The sequence below is a fragment of the Equus asinus genome, chromosome 11 (assembly GCF_041296235.1).
Source record: "Equus asinus isolate D_3611 breed Donkey chromosome 11, EquAss-T2T_v2, whole genome shotgun sequence".
Classification (NCBI taxonomy): domain Eukaryota; kingdom Metazoa; phylum Chordata; class Mammalia; order Perissodactyla; family Equidae; genus Equus; species Equus asinus.
In genome coordinates this window covers 80,360,954-80,373,614 of record NC_091800.1, presented here as the reverse complement: position 1 = coordinate 80,373,614, position 12,661 = coordinate 80,360,954, and the positions used below count along the sequence as shown (strand labels likewise).

The window sequence follows — 12,661 nt, the reverse complement described above, 5'->3', positions numbered from 1 at the left end:
CTCCCCTTCTGTGCCTGTCAAGATATCCTCAACCTGCGCCTCAGGAATCCACATTTACAATTCAAAGATACTAGGGTTTGCCTTTTCAATGTCTTTTACCAAACAAGAATTAACTAGATACAATGCTGAAAGTGATATCAGTCCCTCTCAAGTGATGTAAGTTTTAGATTCACATTTCAGAGGGTTATGAATAATAATTTGACAGCAATAAATACCTTCTAATCACACTTGTCTGAAAAGATTACGATGGCTGAACATTCCTGTTACAATATTCTTACAATATCATTGTTAGATAGTAAACCTAATTTTCCCAGGAAGTATTTGCTTCAAGATGGCAAATCTGTCTCCCAATTCAAATTGTTCTTTACCACTTTAGCCAATTTCTGGTGACAGTTTATAGTACCATAAAAATGGCTGAACTCCCACCTTGTCACCCTCAACAGAACTCTGACCCCACCAGTTATCTCCGCCTGGAGCTTAGAGCCAAGTCTCCCAGCTCTTCCTGTCACCATTGTTTACCTCTCAAAGGGCCAAGCAGGACGAGCTACATAATTTGTGGGAGCCAGTACAAAATGAAAACATGGGGCCTCTTATTAAAAAAAAAAATTAAGAATTTCAAGATGGTGACAGCAGAGCATGAAGCCAAGCATGGGCCCTTCTAAGTACAAGGCCCTGTGTGACTGCACGGGCCACATGCCCACGAAGCCTTCCCTGAACCACCAAGCCACTTACTCCACCCGTCTTCAGGGTTTCCTCATGTCCACACATTACTATTCCTTCTACTGAACCTCTGGAACCCAATCCATTTCAGATAAACTCTCCTCATCTGGAAATGTCCAGAGAACCTAAATGGAAATCTCTCTCTCTGGAAACACCATCTCTCCTGCAGCCCTCTCCAGTGTAGATAACAAATTCTCCCATAGGGTCCTGAAAAGGTATGAGCATTTTCTGAGTTTGTTGTTGATTCTTCTAGAGTCACTGCATATTCACCTTAACGTCCTTTTTTCTAAGATTCACCTTACCTTATGTACTACTCTCTTCTCCCAACCTGGTCACTCTCCTCTTTCATCAAAGGCTTAGGGACCATGATCACAGTCTTTGCTCCAATCCTAGCACTGTCAACAGATGAGGCATCATCAACATTGGGGTTACTCACCCTACATGAAAGCTTAAAATGTCTTCCTTGCAGTACTCCAGTAACCTTAGCCTCCAGTTTCCTTTAGTCACCCACTCCTGTTGGCTCACCATCACCAAGATTAGCTCCACTCTGAAATACTAAATTCTAATATCCCAATCTATGACCAAAATGTTCCATTCTGCCTTCTTAAAACATACTTAGAGAGCAACATGACGAATAGCTCCTTCCTAAAAGATGTTCACGGAAGTGACTAGGATTAGAAAGTGACAACTGACACTTCAAACACTAATTCAGCAGTTCACAGCTCCTCTGGCCATGCATTCTTTCACTCATTTTTCATTGTTCTTAAACAAAGGTAATATTTCTCAATGTACAAACTCAATACCATGTGTATTATTGATTCAGCTGAAAAGACTCTGAAAACCATAGAAACTAGACAACAAAGACGAATGTGTTGTCTTTTCCCTATGTCTTGTTATAAGAGGTATTTTATGTTTTTTTAGTTCTTCTCTTTGGCTAATGAGTATGCCCTGAACAATACAGAAATCTCTCTCAGAAAATCAAAACTTGATACGAACATTAAGTTCACACATCAAATTTCATGGTTCATACATGAAAGTTATCTTTTGCCAGTTTTCTTTTTAAACTAGGGTCAGATCTGTACCACGAGTTTTCTCAATATCTATATATGTTCAGTGCAAATTCCCTTTCCTCTTCTCTGTACTGATTACAAAGCATTAGGGCAGAGGAGACCAGCAAGGAGTTACCAGAACAGCATCCAGTTTGATCCGGATATCATTTATTGAATGGCTATCATGTGCCAAGCACAGTTCTACTAATAAACCACCCAAAAAAGATCTCTGAATTCTCTGGGAGCTGTGGGGAGGGGAAGTAATATGATTTGTACAGTCCATTTGGATTAGCCATCATCCATTTTCTTGTCCCATGTTTACAGGTTCTCAGTGGTTAAAAAAACTTGTCTACAATCAGAGACAGACAGACAGAGAGACAGAGAGGCAGAAACAGAGAGAGATAGACACAGAGAAAGAGAGACAAAGAAGGAGAGAGAGAGATTTATATCAGTAGCAGAATGATTTTGAATTTGTTGCAATTTCCAAAATTTCTGACATTACTCAGGAACTTCCATATGGTCCTTTGTTTTCAATGCCAGTCCCACAGGCCATCGTTTTCAGCCGGTGCTTGGATCCATGCAAAATCACTCCCACTTCTCTGCCACTATATCACATGGAAGGATCATATTCATTACAGTGTCATCTTGAACATATTCCTTACCATTTTTGCTTTTCATGTATCTTCTCTCTGGTAAATATTTATACTCCAGATTACCTCACTGTAGATAAACTCCCAGAATACTCTGAGGTGAATTACAGTTATTATTTCCTGCATTATAGTTATAATGACCTGCATTCCAAACAGCCATAGCTTCCAGCCAACTGAACGAGACTCTCATTATGAAACAGGTCCTTACTAACGGGATTCAGATGTACCACCGATGCACATCCAGAAATTTTAAACTCCTAATACGACTGTTATCCTTTTAAGTAAATGTAAATTCTGCTCCTTCAGCTGCAGGGCTGGTTTGCTTCATTGTGAATTGCCAAAATTTTATTAGGCAACACTATATTCCAGGCACTGTACTTGGTAATGTATATGTAAAGTTGAACGACAAAGTAACTACCCTTGAGAAGAAGACAGTACAGTGGAATGAGACTGAGGGCATAGAGAGCACTCTATGGTGTCACAGTAGAGGGTACTTAACAGCCTGATAAGAATCGGACAGTTAAGGATGGGAACACAGGAGCTGAGTCTTAAAGGCCTGGGGGGCAGGCATTGAGATTCATTATCCATTAATTAATTAAGTATTCACTGAGGACCTACCATGTGGCCAGTGCCGCGCCAAGCCAGAGGGTTGGTATTGTGAACTGGATATCATCTCTAAACCAACGCCTAAAATCAATGGGGCGATGCAGTCATAAGAGAGCTAAGATGGAGGAATGCAGTGAGCTGTGGGGCCATCTCAGAGAAGGACCCCAAAGTAGGAAACAGCATGAATAATACCGAGGAGGGATGAAAATAGCCATTTGTGGAATTACATATAATCTGGCATGCCTAGGGAGTCCAATAAATGATTAGAGCTGCTTAAGGAAGATCTTTCTGAGTAGGTGAGTTTCACATTTCCCTAAGGGAGAAATTTCCTGGATAAGACATTCCACTTACCCTAGAAAAGATTCAGTACCAGTGTTTTCTTCAATGCTGGTTGATTGAAAGTCTTCTTGGAGGGGCACACAGTTCTAAATCTATGAAAAATTCCTCACCTACATGCCTTCCCCCTATAAGAAAGGGTTCTGACTCTTTATAAATTGAGTTCCATTGATGTAGACATAAACAAAATCTCACTGGTAACTTCACTAGGGAATTTTTTTTATATTTGCATATATTGTGAAATGATCATCACAATAAGTCTAGTCAACATCCATCGCCACACGCAGCAACAAATTTTTTTCCTGTGATGAGAACTTTTTTTTAAAAGATTTTATTTTTCCTTTTTTCTCCCCAAAGCCCCCAGTACATAGTTGTATATTTTTACTTGTGGCATGTGGGATGCTGCCTCAGCATGGCTTGATGAGCAGTGCCATGTCCGCACTCAGCATCCGAACCGGCGAAACCCTGGGCCGCCGCATCAGAGCGCTCGAGCTTAACCACTCAGCCACGGGGCTGGCCCCCTAAGGAATTTTTTGTAATTGATGTTGAATGAACCAGTTAGTTCTGTGTGGTATATTTACTCAAAAATGGAAAACCCACTCCTTTCAATTTCTGGTGGCTTTCCAAGGATCTCAATTTGCTCTTCTGTTGCCTTTTTACCCTCTAAGTCATGCACATGAGTAGCCATAGTAAAAATACACCCATAGCTGGATACTATAGGAATGAGTTAAACTCCTCGACTTGGACTTTCCAGTTACAGATGCCATGATTCTCATAGACCAAAGAGATACTAGATTTTAAAAAGTAAAACCTAGTCAAGAATTTGAATATTAAGTCACATCCTTGGAAAAATTTAAAGAGGCCATTGTTTACAGTCCATGGCAACACTGTTTTGTGTTTTCCAGCACTTTGCAGCATCCTCCAATCTCTCACCCTCAGACATCAGAATGGTCCAGCTTTCTCTCTCACTGACATCATCCTTTCACTTCCACCTTGCCCCTTCATTTGCCTCTCTGCTTCCTATTGCACCATCTGGTATGGATGTTCCCATTCCAAGTCGCCCAAAAAACTCCCAAGGAACAGCCCCTGGAGAGGACATATCATCTTCTTCTATGATTAATTTACTCCTGCAGCCTCTGCCGTTTCTCTTCTGGGAAAGCAAAGAAGGTGGAGTTACATGGTGGATGCCCAGACCCTCTGGCTTGGTGGGCAGGGCAAAGCCTGGGCAACTCCCACACATGGAGGATTTTCGTTCTTTAATACCTAGAGAGTTTTAAAAATAAGCTATTTCCTTAAAGATTTTCTCTAGAGTCCTAAAATTCTGCCTCTTTTCAAAGTATAATATTTTCTGCTTGATTTTAAAGATCTTAAGCTTTTGAACCACTGCTACTGTATAACTTGCTAATTATCTCTGCTTCTTAGAGCTGCTGAGACTTCAGAGAGACGCAGAGTGAAGCCCAAAGAGAAGCCCAGCTCAGAGCACCAGATTTTCTTGTAAGAGTAAGAAGGTGATTAAAACATTCCGAATTTAAGCTTCTAATGAAAGCATAATCCTAACTCTTTTTGCATTAATTTCTTTTATTATATGAAACATACATGCTTATTATTTAAAATGTTCAAGGAATATGTAAAAGAAAAAAGTAGAAATTGAAAATTCTTGTCCCCTTCCCCCAACCTGAGTCACTGTCAAAAATTTCTTGTCTAGTCTTCAAGATTTTCTCTGCTATTGAAAAAGATGCTTTCTCCTTCCATCCCTCTCTCTCTCCCTCTCTCTCTCTCAGATTGTACTCTATGTACTATTCTCTACCCTGCTTTTGATATTTACCAATATGTCTTGGACATATTTGCAGACTTTTTGTAGCTTAATATTTTTAACAGCTACATGGAATTACACCGCTTAAATGCCCGTCTTTATGTTAAAATTAGAATTCACCAGGTAAAAGAAGAAGTATTTCCTATTTCTATGGTATTCTACTTAATTTTCACTATGGCCTGCTGCTGTCATAGCACAGAATCAAAAGAATTTGCATTTCATACTCCATTCAAGAGGGTTTTGTTACCATCAGGAGATCCTCCCCAAAAGCTCATTTATTAGAGGATGTAACATAAAACCCAGACAGCATTTTAGCAAAGCCCGTGGGATTCTGTTTTCAACTCCATAAATATCATAGTTCTTTCAAAGAGTTCAATCGGAGTTGTTGTCTATATTGCCCTCATGAGACTAAATTCTTGGCATGCAGATACAGTTATTTGTTGTCATTATTTCCCCTCTGTCTCTCACAGTACCTGACACCTGCCATATGTTTGATGCATGAACTATTTAATGAAGGGTAGGTAAACAGGCAAATTTAGACATATTTGTTGAAAATTTATTAAAAAGATTATAAAACTAAAGATTTATTTTGAAGAAAAATATTAAAACCTGTTTCTCAAATATCTACCTGTAACACCGTGGGAATTATTAATTTCCAACACAGAAGTTCTTGTGGCACTTCTAAGAGAAATGTCCTAAAGAAATCTACACTTAAAGTCAGGTACTCAACGAATAATAATCAAGTTCAATAAACAAAACTCTGGGAAACCTCAACAATTTCCACAGCTTATTCCTGATGCCCCACACAAACATATGCTGCCTTTTTTCAAAGACATTAATCCGAGAATATATAATTAGAGCTTTCGTGCTGATAAAGCATCAGCTTCATAACACAGCCTGCTCAAAACGTGGGACGAACAGTCAGCTACTCACACTTGACATGTTAGATGGCTAAATTGCCTTTTTCAGTACCTAAGGCATTTTGAAACCCTGTAATTTTGTCTCTCTGGCAACCTGCAATTTTTCATTTGTTTTTATTTACTCAGTAAACCCAGGAAAAGGAGACAGCACTGAGCCCATAACCCTTCAGCCTTCACCAGGTTTTCTTATGCGTATTCCAGATCCACCTTCCCCTGCTTCTTACTCTCACAACCTATGTCTACCGGTATAAAAACACGATACATTTGCATTGGATGCAGAATTAATAAAGTGCTTCCCATCTACCTTATCACTTTAATTTTCTCATTTCTTTTTTTCTTCTGATCTTACCATTTCTGAATCTTTATACTCTGTTACCTGGGCCTAAAATAGCTAACTTCTCATTAACCAAAGAGATCCTTTATCCTTAGAGCCATTTATTCATTCATTCATTTATGATGTATTGAATATTTACTATGAATCACATGCTAAGAATGTAAAAGTATCTAAGACAGTCACTGTTTTTGAAAATTCAGTCTAGCAGGGAGAAAAGGCACAAAATCCATTAATCATAATCCATCATGACAAGATCTATAGCAGAAGCAAGGATCACATGTTATGAAAACTTGGATAAAACACTAATTAAAACTGATCAGGAGGGTTAGGAAAGGCTTCAGAACTGATCTCTGAAGGTGGGGAGTGGTCTGGTTATTATCTTCTTTCACTATCACCTGGTCATCCATCTTCCAGCTCTGCTCTAATCAGGGGTTTATTTTTCTATCTCCTTCAGAAAACTAAACTCTGTATGGACACAGAATGTGTCTGCCTCTTTGCGCCCCTAATATCTATCACGGCATCAGATATTAACTGATTAAGTAATTAATGCATTAACTTACCCACTCAAATAATCTACTCCACATCTGCTAAGTGCCAGGCACTCCCCTAAGAATTGCAGATATAATGGTGACATATTTGGTAGATGTAATATGAAGAAGTGGCAGTCTTTCTCTCTCTTTGTATATATCTCTGTCAAACACACATACATAGTAATAACACATCCCCCACAATATCAACAATGAATTGACATGATTTGTTCACAGAAAAAGTCTGTCTTCCACTAGTCAAATTGGAATGACAACGTGTTTTCTGAAAACTTAAATGAACACCTTGTAGGTATCACTGGGGAACATACTGTGGAAAGAATATAGTATTTACAGTCAGAGGCAGAATTCAAGCTCTAGTGCCATCTAGGACAATGTGAACCCACTATGCAAATTGTTTAACCCTTCTATTTCTCAGTTTCTTAACTGGTAAAGTGACATAGGCCTATTCCGAACCCCACAGAGCTATCGTGAATGGAAAAAAGAAGTTAATTTATATGAATCATATAATTTATATAAAATCGCATCATAAATAACATACTGTAATGCATATATTGATCAATAGCTAACCTATCAAAGGCACATTATAGCTTAAAAGTTATTTTCATATCTATTTGATCATCACAGCGTATACTTTGATATAGTGTTCATCGCAGTATCTGTTTTGAGTACAATGGTCCAGATAATATCCCCATGTCACAGATGGAAGAATGAGCCTCTGTGAGCTTAAATGTCTGTCCAAACTTCCTGAGAGGAGTAAGCATACATGAAGTCACACATGAGGAGAAAGGACAGAAAGCAGTTGGCATGTGCTCTGTTTCTCTCCTGTCATCTTCTGACTGGGGACAGGGAGGGAGAGGCAGACACTCCCAAGAAAGAAGCCAGGGGCCCTGGCATGGTCCCCTCGGGACCACGCTGATTACTGGACCTCCTGGTAAAGAGACCAGTGATACTGGCTGAGAGGAGAATCTATCTATGGAAGGCTGTCGGCAGCTCGTCTGGGATTGCTTATCATCATCAAACCTAGGAGCTAGGGACATGAGGCCTGGCTCCTTGAAGATATCATGTAAACCATGTAATGATCTGAGTGTAAAACAGAGAGGTTTTATAACCAAAACACTCCAGAGAAGGAAAAGGTAGTCTAGAAATCTTTCTTTCCATCTCAAGTAACGCCGGTGAGAAAGGCTTACATTCTTCCCCAGAGTCTCCTATCAATAGTCGGATTCGGAGTAGTTTTTCTGTTCTGCTGAGCACATAATACGACTCAGCGTCATACAACCATAAAATTAAGTCAGAATCTCCACGGCAGGGTTGGGAGGCAGGTGCGGGTATTTTATAGCTTCCAGGTGATTCCAGCATGTGGTCAAGGCTGAGAAGCTGTGCCAGGTCAGGGAGCTTCTGTCTGACTGATGCACGGCCTCTAACTGCACGTTCACTGGAACATGAAGGAATGCAGCATTTTTTCAATTTTGGTAGACAAGTCTGAATTAGGGTTTTTGTTATGTTAATCATGGTATTTTTCAAAACCAAGGCTTAATCTTTAAATTAGTCTTAAAGGTCACTAAGTCGAATCATTGTTGACTTCCCTTTTACTTAATTTTTGCCTTTAACTGAACCAGCAAAAATTTCTTGCACTTGAACCTAATAAAATTTTTCTTTATTTATGTGGTTATTTTGTTTATTTACTCAATCATTCCTTGCTTTGTTTCCAAAAGAATAGGTAAGTTTTATTCACATTTATATGAGCCATGAGTGAGGCCACAGAGTATAGTAAAAGTTCATTGGAACAATAAAACCCACTTGTTGAAGTAAAATAAAGATGATTGTTTGGGACTTTATAATTCACACAATATTAACTTGCTTATTTGTTGAATACTATTCATTTTCAAAAGCCTCTTCTTTAGGGTAGAGATTCTAATGCCATTTGCTAGAGATTATTTACAAACTAGAATGCAAATAATTAATAAATATTAGTTTATCATTATCCAAGTCTGTTAATTTGAGACACGCCATTTTTCTGATCATCTGTCAGATGTACATTTTGCTACTGAGTTTTGATGCCATAATTGAATCTCTGTCTCCTTGGTGTTACCCCAGGCTTGCGCCGGTTATCACTGATCTTACCAGATGGAGCAGGGACCCTCCTGAGGAAACGGGAGTGTGTGGGTCAGCCCCCTCCTTCAGGAGTCGAAGCGCTGAAAGAGTGAAAGAGGAGAAGGCAGTTAGGGCACATCCTTCTTCCACACCCTGAGCTACAAGTTGTAGCATTTCATTAACGCCTAAAATGCCAACAGCCGTGAAAGCTGAAGAAGATGCATCAATCGCCGTCCGACCTTATTTCACCTATCTGTAGTTGGCGGTGTTTCTCTTCACATTGAAACTCATTCCTTGGTTTGTCAATATAATTACCTATTAGCCATGCAAATTATTTGGAGAGGGGAACACATTCTTATAGTTTATTGTTTCAAAGTGCCTAGTTTATACATCCTTTACAGGACAAAATCAATAAACAAATAGAAATTACTTCTCTAGGCTCATGTGGGCATTAGTTCACTTGATTTTTGTTTTTTAAATTTGTTACGACCTATTGGCTCAAAACAATAAAAGTTTACACTTTGCACATTAAACTTCCACTCATGCAGTTACCCCTTGGCAGTGCTTACACTTCACAAAGCACTGTGAGACAAAGCCATTTATATCTAAATTAGCAATGTCAAATAGATCAAAATGTATGCCAATTATGAGAATAAATGCACAGTTGGAAGGTGACCTACGTTTCCATTAGAAGAGTGAAAGTGAATTCGTTAGTACACGGAATGCCACGGGCATTAAGAGATTGATGGCGTTACATTCTCTGCATCTTACAGTGGGATCGAAGACCAGCCTTACGAGAGGCTCATCCATTCCCCAAGTGCTACAGCAGTTTCTGTTGTTAATAGTAGTATCATAGTTTTAATAAAAATCTGCTAATGCCTTTTCCACACAAACGTAATGAAAGCAACAGTTACTCTTTTATTCCATTTTAACACAGAACTGCACAAAATGGCTCAGATTCAAACGTATACCTCCCTGAGCATACTGTCATTCCTTTAAATTTCTCTCTCACTTGGAATGCTACCTGAATGTACCTTCTTTTCTATGGTACCCCAATATTCTATGTGTCTAATGTCTGGTCTGTCACCATATTCCTCAGTTCTAACTGCACACCGTAGACGGCTTCATGGCTCTTGGCAGATATGGTTACTCCTGCACAGTTTCCTCTCCGGAAGGCTGTCTCTTCCATGATGTGTGCAGTGCGTGTGAGGAGGGAGACAGGTGAGCCCTCCAACACAGGAGTAACGTAGTGTGAGCAGAGACAGCCTGAACCCAGCCCAACATGCCCTCCATACTGCCTTTCCAGAAACCAGAGCATCTTTTGTCCAAACCTCTCTCCCCAGGGAAGTCTGATACATTCCTGTTCTCTCAACCAACAGCAGTACTTGGCCTGGCTTCTTTGATCTTACACCTGGGCACCCCAGTCCTCTCCAGTAAAGCAGTTCCTAGACAGAAGCATGTCCACATTTATTCGTTTACCAAATGACGTTCCCTTGATGATATTCTTTCTTCAATTAAGAATTTAATTCTTTTCATAACCTAGATTCTCCTAATGTCTGTATTTTGTTGCAAAAAAAACTTCTCAAAGGTGGCCATCTTCCAGGATCAACTGTCACATGTAAGCATCGGGTGGTGGGTCCATCTGCTTACTGCGTGTCCTCCTTCTCTGCCATTACAAAAATCCAAGAAGGGAAGGCCCTTGTCTTTTCTTCACTGTGTTTCTCAGAACCACCCTGCTGTGTGGTATGTAGGCACTCTCATTCTCCCTTTCTCTGCTTCTCTGTTTACGTACTTGTAATAAACAAATGCACTTCTTGCTCCCTCACATACTTTTTAGTATTAATTTTTAAAAGTCTATTCAAGACAACAGAAAGTTCATTAGATATGTTTACCAATGAATTCCTCAGAAGATAAATAGCACTTTTGCCCTAACATTTATTTTTTTAGCAAATGGAATTATTCATCTTGAATTAACTAATATCAACACGGTGCTTTATAGGCTTTCTAGCAAAGCACTTGCATAAGTGTGATCTCACTACAAACACAGTGTGAGGCAGATCACATTGTACTAGTTAAAACATGAGTAAAATGCCATCAGATTTTTACATACACTCTGCCATACACATGCATAGTGAATTACACATAATGTGAATCAGTAACATGTTGGCCTTGGGGTCAGACAGATTTGGAAATGAGGCCTGGCCCCACTGAAAAAGCTACTGAACTTCTCTATGCCTTAGTTTTCTCTCAGTAAAATAACAGACAATCGTCGGACTCATGTCATGCGGGGCTTGTGAGAATTAAAGGAGACAGCATATCTAGCATGCTTATCAAGCCTCCTGGCACTGGGTGAGTGAGGATCACAAAAGAATTTCTATTAGTATAGTTACGATAAGTCATAAAACACTATAGTAATACATCATACAATTCATACCTTAAGGCTTATTCTAAATTTTCTCAAAACCTTCTGATTATTAAATGTTGAATTTAAGTGCAGAATGTAAGCAATACAAATTTATCAATGCTCACTTGAAGGATGAGTGTGCAATTTATCAAGCAGGAAAATGTGGTGAAAAGGACGATGCTCCGGCAATGGAAGAAGGATGAGCATGGGGAAGTGACCAGTTCTTAGGAGTGGAACATTGTTATTGCTTGGAGAAATGTGTCATGGACACATTTGTACACCACACTACAGGATTTGGACATCATTTTGTGGCCAGCAAGGTGAAACATAGGATTTTAGGCAAAGGAGGAAAATATTCACTGGATGAGTGCTATGGATTGAATGTGTCCCCCCAAAATTCATTTCCCCAAAATTCATAATCTCCAATGTGATGTTATTTGGAGGAGGGGCGTTTGGGAGGTGATTAGAAAGTAATGTGGGAGGTAATGAGAGTGGAGCCCCTTATTGAGATTAGTACCCTAATAAGGGGATGAGGAGACCAGAGTTTGCTCTCTCCACCATGTGAGGATACAACAACAAGGTCATTTGTAAACCAGGAAGCTGAACATCACCAGGAACCCAATCTGCTGTTGCCTTGATCTTGGATTTCCCAGCCTCCAGAACTGTGAGAAATAAATTATTGTTTAAGCCACTCAGTCTATGATATATTTATTACAGCAGTCTGAGCTGACTAAGAAAATAAGAGAGGGCGGCATAAAGGCTTGACGGGGTCTCTTGCTCCCACTGTCTGTTTAAATTCTAAACGGAAGTTCGGGCTCAGTCCAGGGGCGTTGCTGCAATGAGGATGCATGGTTTTGTTGCTGAGAATACAGAATGGAGTAACCAACCTGGGATATAATGGGAATCAGAGTCACACTGCAAAAGGGGTGTCTACAGGAGCACTGACAGCCAAGGTAGGGCTAAGCCATCAGGCCCAGGGAGACCAGTTTCTAAGGTTCAGAACATGGATGGGTAATCTCCACAGGAGCGGGGCGGGTCTCGGTCATGCTGGTGAATGCTCAGGGATGCACGGAGATGGGATCCAGACCTGGAACAAGATCTCTAGACGGATAGAGGTCTAGATGGATGGATGGATGGATAGACAGATAGACAGACAGACGTGTTTATAAATGTATTACACATTTTACTGA

General features: G+C 39.8%; 1 protein-coding gene across 4 annotated transcripts in view; it reads right to left on the bottom strand.

Moving 5' to 3' along the window:
• The window catches only part of MYO16 (myosin XVI), a 599,178-nt gene that overhangs the window by 399,569 nt on the left and 186,948 nt on the right, over positions 1-12,661 (bottom strand). For all 4 annotated transcript variants that reach the window (XM_070520138.1, XM_070520137.1, XM_070520139.1 and 1 more), the window contains exon 3: positions 9,098-9,168. In XM_070520138.1, coding sequence (XP_070376239.1) covers positions 9,098-9,168 — 71 coding nt within the window. The remainder of the gene's footprint in view (positions 1-9,097; positions 9,169-12,661) is intronic.